Source organism: Vigna angularis, chromosome 9 (genome assembly GCF_016808095.1).
Source record: "Vigna angularis cultivar LongXiaoDou No.4 chromosome 9, ASM1680809v1, whole genome shotgun sequence".
Lineage (NCBI taxonomy): Eukaryota > Viridiplantae > Streptophyta > Magnoliopsida > Fabales > Fabaceae > Vigna > Vigna angularis.
In genome coordinates, this window is record NC_068978.1 from 880,949 (window position 1) to 888,153 (window position 7,205).

Consider the following 7,205-nt stretch of genomic DNA (forward strand, 5'->3'; position numbering starts at 1 on the left):
GTTATTGGGTTGAGCAATCAGCAGAGGCCAATAATTGCATTGAAATGTGTGACCCACATGTGATGCGGAGCTCTGTCACCTCATCAACTTGTGTGTGAACTTTGTCACTTTTGAATTTAATATCAGAAACCCAAATTGGATTGGATGGTTCTTGGAGATAGCCAAAGGGTGAGAGAATATGTGCTACTTCAAATTCTCAACGTCAAAATGAAGAATTCATATTTCCTCCTTTTTGAAAAGCAAATTTGAGTTAGTACAGATCCTCTGCTCTTTTGTGCAAAGGTTTCTCGCTACTTTTCTTTTTTGAAAAAGATGCAGAAGTTTTGCAGGAAAATTGTTTCATTCTCACAAACAGTTGGTGAACAAAAGGATAACGATTGCAAGTATGAAGAAAATGGGAGTGAATTATTTGAGGTAGGAAAAAAGCTACATCTATATTGCTTAATTAATTGAACCATTAATTTATTGATTATTAGGGCTTTTGCTTAGAACCTTATCATCAACTTAATTAAGATATTCAAAGATAAGGTCATGTAGATTACGTTACTGTCCAGAAACATAGTTTTACGTCTTAAATTGGTGTGCCATGGTGAGTCTCTATTAACATATTTGAATTGACATTATATTATATATATATATATATATATATATATATATATATATATATATATATATATTATATTATATTATATATTCTATTTGATCTGTGACTGATATTATATTAGTCTCAATATTCTGTAACGCATTTCAATCCAAGATAAAATATAGGTTTTTTCTGTATCTCTGGTTTTTTAATTTATATATCTTTAAATTAATAATCTATGACCATAAAATATTACCATTACAGTTTTAAATTCAAACATAACAATTAAAGTAACATATTTTAATCCTTGAAAGATTAAACTCATCAATCTAAAATTAAGTTTAAGCAAAAATATAGGAGCTAAAGAATCAATTTTCCCAGTATTACTATAGTTACATTTATAACTTTATTAATAAATTACACCAAACCAATTGTTTCTAATCATTCTACAATTTATAAATTTTAAAATTATATATTGTATCGTACATAGTGGAGACCGAATGATTAACATTCAACATCGTTCAGTCCATCCACTCAAGACCGTTTGGTCCGCTACAGTCAATCAGATCAAAGATTGGACCGTAATTAGGCCAATGTTTAAGTTATTATTGGACCAGTGGTTCGGTGATGATAAAATAATTAAGAATATCTAATTAAAAATATTGATAAGCAAGTTATAAGCAACCAGAAAGATTTATAGGTAAGTCTATTTATATTTTATTTTGTTTATATTTTATTGGGCTTATGTGAACTTAAGATCCATGATACAACTTTATAAATAGAGAGCCACGACCACAAACCATGTAAGTTCAACTCATACTCTATGAGATCCAAATATTCAACTGTGTCTTTTGCAGGTACTTCCCCTATGCTGTGAAGAAGAGCGAACGGTGCGAATCGAAGGAGCGCGAGCGACCCATTGAAGGACGAGCGCGAGCGACCCATTGAAGGACGAGCGTGCGACTATATATTGCAGGAGAGCGAGCCGTAAAGTCATCAAGAAACGACAAAGTTATCTCTCTCGATCCCACAAAATATCTACCGAAACATATATTAATTTCGTTATTATTACAAAATTATTTCATACATAGATTTTTTATAGATAAAAATTGATATTATATATATTAAATATATATTCAATTTTTATTTTTTTTGGATGAATTAAACGAAAAACGATTTTATCACACTAGTTATTCTCTCTTACTATATGTATAAAACAAGAAATGAAGATAAAAGGGGAATTTAGGGTAAAATTGATGTCGTGAAAGTGTTACCTCCTTTTGGAACATCAATTCCATTTTTGTGGGACCTTTCAGAATCGAAGGTCCTTTCAAAGATTTGGAGCTATGGCTTCTTCTAGGAGATGCGCCACCCTCATTTGCTCCATTGCTTTTTCAATATATTTCTTTATCATCATTTTTCAAGTTCCCATTTTCAGGTATCATTTCCCTTATCCCTTTTTCCTTGTTCCTCCTATTTCGTTAATGCTAATCACCCTTATCAATTCCTTCAATGCCATTATCAGAATAGCATAAACAAACCATACAAGAAGAGAGCATAGGATAAAAATGATTCTAGAATGTACGGGGAATCTTTTTTTCTTTTATATATATATATTTTTGATACAGATTTTACAGTTGTCTTTTTTGATGTATTGAAGATCCAATGTGCCTTTTTTAAATCATCTGTCAGCAGCAGAATTGAAATCAAATGCATCTTCAATTAAATATTCCAGAAATTAGGGTTGGTGTAACATATAGGAACCATTTTTGTTACTTACATTTTTTTATTGCATTAATTTTCGATGTGTTGATCAAATGTAACACGGCAGAACTAGGAAGCAGAAGTGCATTATCGAGTCTCCAAAATGTTTGACAATTGAAGTGGCTATCAGAAATTTCTAACATTAATTTTTTGTTTGTGATTGCACTGCCATTAGTAACAGGGTCTTATAATTGGGATGGTTTTTGTTCTTGTTTTTCTAATTCCTGCAATTATGAAAGCCAAAAGCTTAGAATGAAGTTTTGGAATACTGCTTTTAAATTTTTATCGCGGTGGTGATGGTCACGAGGTCCTGTTTATTTCCAGTGTTCCATGTAGAATTGGAATCTGTAAGACACCGATGGAAGTGACATCTTCTCAGTTAATTGCAAGTGAGGTCTTCCCTCGTTCTATAGTGAAGATCCTTTTCTACCCTGGTGCTGCTGCAAAGGCAATTTGCAATCAGAAAACCATCCCAAGCTACAAAAATCTGCTAAACATTCACCAGTTCAATACAAGGGCAGTGTCTGCTGCATCAGATATCCAACACCTAGAGGTGTTGTGTTGATTAGTAACTGAAAATAATTCCTGTTAGTATTGAGATTAGTGCTAGCAACACATCCAACAACACTACTTCTAAATCTTAACACACTGTCTGTTCTTGGTTAAACTTTTCTTAAAAATTACATAAAATTGTGAGTGAAGTTCATCAGACAAGGAGTGAGCCTTACTTAATTTTGCCATTTACAACAAATTTCAACCATTAATGAATATTGTGTTGAGAGAAGTGTGTTAGGGAGTATGTTGCTAGCATTTGGTAATGAACTCCTTGAAGGTTAAGCTTTGACCCTCATTTTGAAGTTGGGTTGGGATTGTCTTGCAGGTTCTTGCAGGAAGCTACTTGTCTGTGGGAGGAGCAATCACAGGGCTGATAAAACCAGGGAGAATGGGCCTTTTTGGAATACTTCTTCTTATGTGGGGTGTCATTAGAGAGTCCATAATGGGAACATCTGGTTTCGCTCAAGCAAAAGGCATCCACATATATCCAGCCATGTATATTGTACTAATCTCAGCATTCTTCTCTATTAGAAAGGATGTCAGAAAGTTAATTCGTACATTCACTCGAAAGCATGTTGTGAAGGTTAAACGTTTTAAATCAAAGGCAAAATGAGACTTGTAATGACATGCATACGTCCATGGCCTAATTGGCTATGATGCCTGAATCTGATAGGTAGGTAGCACTTACATTGCTCAGTGCAATTGCAAACACAGGAGTAGAAAAATTCTTAATCACAGGCTTGCTAGTGGTGACTACGCTGCATGAATTTTTTGTATTGTTCATGAATGACAATGGCTTGCAGAAGTTGTCAAGCGCATTCATTGCTGCTGTTCTGAATAGGGATTTGACAATTCTTTAAGATGTGCAAATTCAGTTTATTGTGTACTCTTAGTTCTTTCATTGCATTGATCAAATTCAAACAAAAGGATGTCATTATTTATTTGTTTTCAGAAAGATATGTATATGAGCTGAGTGAGTTGCAGACATAGTTTTCTTTGTAGAGTGCATTGAATACTGTTCTGAATAGAAAACTGAGAACATTCTTTAGAAGATGCACAATGCAGCTTAAGATGGGAAGTGTTGGTTCTTTCATTGCATTTGTTAAATCTAAAGAACAGGATGTTTGTTTCTTAAACTCAACCCCCCCCCCCCCCCCCCCCCCCCCCCCACACACACACACACATATATATATATATATATATATATATATATATTACTTTTAATATGGTAGTAATTTTATATTTTCGTTATGTTGTATATTATTGCTAAGTAACACTAAACTACATGTGACAAAATCTTATATAAATTCATTAAAGAGTAACATTTTAACGTAAAGAGAATTCCAAACAAGGTTAAATTCATCCAATAATCTGAATCTAACAAAATTTTGGCATTGTAGAGGAAAAAAAATTAGCAAAACCATAAAATTGAATGTAAAACTCATTAGCTCTCGAGTATATTAAAATTTAATTTATCAAAATTTACTTTGAAAATTAATAACAAGCTAACTCGTTTTTCTTTATCTAAAATAATAATCTCATAAAAATTTTAAAATTATTTTTTGATATTATATTATACGTTTTAATTAGGTAACGTGAATATTTTTAAATTTAATCAAATTTTGTATCTGTGTCTATATATATAAAGATATTTTCAGTAATAACCTTACAGTGTAAAAGAAAAAAAAATGAAAAAGGAAAAAGGCTGAAGGACTTACCTACCAAAGGCGCCGCCGGGTTCTGTAAACGTCGTCGTTTGTGAATACCCTACATAAATTACCATGAACGTTATGCAGAGGAAATTGAGCGAGTTAGAAAGGTATTGAAATGAAAGCAATGGCGTCGTTATTCTCTGCAACTGCAACCGTTATTCCTCGAAACCTCGCCGTCGCTTCTTCCGCCAAACACCCCGTCGGTCATTCTCTTCCTAATTCTTATTCTCCGCCCTTCCTCTCATTCCCCACTTCCAAATCAAACCCTCGCATTCGCCTCACCGCTTCTCTCCAATCCCCACCCGCCCACGCCAGCGCGTCTTCCTCTCCCTCCGCCACCTTCCACGGCCTCTGCTATGTTGTCGGCGACAACATCGACACCGACCAGATCATCCCCGCGGAATACCTCACCCTCGTTCCTTCCAAGCCCGACGAGTACGAGAAGCTCGGCTCCTACGCCCTAGTCGGCCTCCCCGCCTCCTACGCCACGCGTTTCGTTGAACCCGGCGAGACCAAGACCAAGTATGCCATCGTCATCGGCGGCGCCAACTTCGGCTGCGGCTCCTCCCGCGAGCACGCGCCCGTCGCGTTGGGCGCCTCCGGCGCTGCCGCCGTTGTCGCGGAGTCGTACGCGCGGATCTTTTTTCGGAACTCGGTGGCCACAGGCGAGGTGTACCCGCTGGAGTCGGAGACCCGCCTGTGCGAGGAGTGCCGCACCGGTGATGTTGTCACGATTGAGCTCGGAGAGAGCCGCTTGATCAATCACACCACTGGAAAGGAGTATCGGTTGAAGCCGATCGGCGACGCGGGTCCGGTGATTGAGGCTGGTGGCATCTTTGCCTATGCGAGGAAGTCCGGCATGATTCCCTCTCGTTAGGTATTACGTTGTTACCTTCTCCTTCTGATGCCATAAATTTATGACAGAGTCACATTGTGTAGATTAATTATCTAAACTAAGATCGGATGAACGAAAATTACCAAAACATAGATAGAAAAGGGTCCATGTGAACTTCTTGAAGTGCAAGTGTTCTGGATCCTCCATTAAGGAGAATGAACTATTTGAAGTCTCAAGCCTTGTGGCTCTTGCGTCTGATTGACTAGTCTGTTGTGTTGAGCTATCTTGATGAGAGCCAGGTTACCGAAAAGGTTTGTCTAGGTACTGCATAAGATCGAATTTTATAAATGACCACATTCATACACATTCTTAAAAATGATGCAGGAGAACACTTTTTGACTCAAGATATTATGCATGTTTAATAGGTAATCTAGAATAGAAGTTTGATTGCGGTTAATTTATTTTGTCCACCTATTTTAAACTGATAGGGTAAGAATCTATGAGTTAAGTCACGAGTTTGACAACAATGGTCCCAATGTTCTTTTCAATTGGTATTGTAATCTTTCTTCATGCCTCTGATCTGCCAATCGGTGGCACAGTGTTCTCCAGGAACTAATCAAAAGGTTAGTGCACAGCCAACCAACGTGGTATTGAGACTGTGGTGCATGGTGGGGATGTGGGATGTTAGGATCCAATTGTTAGGTGGGAGTTGAGTCCTACGTTTGAGGTATGAATATATTGTGTAGCGATTTATAAGCCATTGGACTCTTCAACTACAGTGACTAGCTTTTGTGGTATAGTTCTCTTAACTGTCTTAACAAAACCATTTTCAGATTCATTTGATTATGATTGATGTTTTCATTGTATTCTAAAAATGAAAACAATACATCGGAGCAAATGCTATTGTCAATCTTTAGATTTTGTGGTTTGCTTTGTTATTAGCATTAAACAAGATTATCTTCAACTCATTTTTGGAAGTTAAGTTAGAGCGTCTTGGTGCATATGTTTCTTTATGTGTTTCCATAAGCTTGTAAGCTTGGCTCTTATTTACATTTGCCCTTCAGGTTCTATATTTTCTTTTGGGATTCTAACATCTTCCGTGTCCATTCCACCACATCTATTGGACTGGCAAATTTTTACCTTCTAGATAGATCTTGTCGTGGCAGTAGATATTTGGGGAAGCTGGAAGCGTTCGTGGATTTGTTGGAACTGTGTCACTTTGGCAGCAACTACCCGATTATTTGAGTATTTGCAACTTATTGCCTTCTCGATGCATTTTTTTTTTAATCTTAGTATGCAGTTTAGACATTTGACAGTTCACAGATAGGCTACTGCTTTGTCTTTCTAAGGTGAAAGTAATTTGGATGAAGATTAGTACTGTAGTTTGGCTTTAGAATTATTTTTCTACTTGGGAAAATATGATGTCAAAGTTTGGATGAATGTAGCATCAGCAGGAACTTTAGTATATTATAGTTTGTAATTCTTGCTTTACGCATGCTGATTTGAGAAGTTTGTTTTTAAATAATATAATACGGGTGGGTTGGAATTTTAAATTTCCAATTGCCATATCGAAATAGTAGAATACAATAATAATGCCATATTTGCTTCTAAATAACAGCGAAAAAGAAAACTAGAAATATGTTTGGGCCTGAGTGTTTTTTTCTTGAATTTTTACTTCAGGAACATGTACCAAAAACTGATCTCCTAGTGCCTGTTATTCAAAACCGTTTATTCTTTTTGGAATTCTTAGCAATGT

At 36.2% G+C, this 7,205-nt stretch overlaps 2 protein-coding genes across 7 annotated transcripts; both read left to right on the top strand.

The window, feature by feature from the left end:
• The first annotated feature begins 263 nt into the window (after positions 1-263).
• On the top strand, positions 264-3,776 carry LOC108320551 (uncharacterized). The gene is made up of 4 exons (XM_017551998.2): positions 264-414; positions 1,441-2,021; positions 2,672-2,900; positions 3,228-3,776. Exons 2-4 carry the CDS (start codon positions 1,930-1,932, stop codon positions 3,513-3,515), a joined length of 609 nt encoding a protein of 202 aa, XP_017407487.1. The 5' UTR covers positions 264-414; positions 1,441-1,929; the 3' UTR covers positions 3,516-3,776.
• A 794-nt stretch (positions 3,777-4,570) lies between these two features.
• Positions 4,571-7,002, top strand: LOC108320688 (3-isopropylmalate dehydratase small subunit 1). Of its 6 annotated transcripts, none has more exons than XR_008245297.1 (3): positions 4,571-5,491; positions 6,049-6,176; positions 6,514-7,002. XR_008245297.1 is itself a non-coding variant. In XM_017552202.2 (3 exons), exon 1 carries the CDS (start codon positions 4,730-4,732, stop codon positions 5,489-5,491), a length of 762 nt encoding a protein of 253 aa, XP_017407691.1. In that variant the 5' UTR covers positions 4,577-4,729; the 3' UTR covers positions 6,049-6,072; positions 6,514-7,002. The 6 variants fall into 6 exon arrangements, 4 of the variants coding, with proteins under 4 accessions (XP_017407690.1, XP_017407691.1, XP_017407692.1 ...); XR_008245298.1 differs by having other exon boundaries at positions 4,577-5,491; positions 6,597-7,002; XM_017552202.2 differs by having other exon boundaries at positions 4,577-5,491; positions 6,049-6,072.
• Positions 7,003-7,205: the final 203 nt, after the last annotated feature.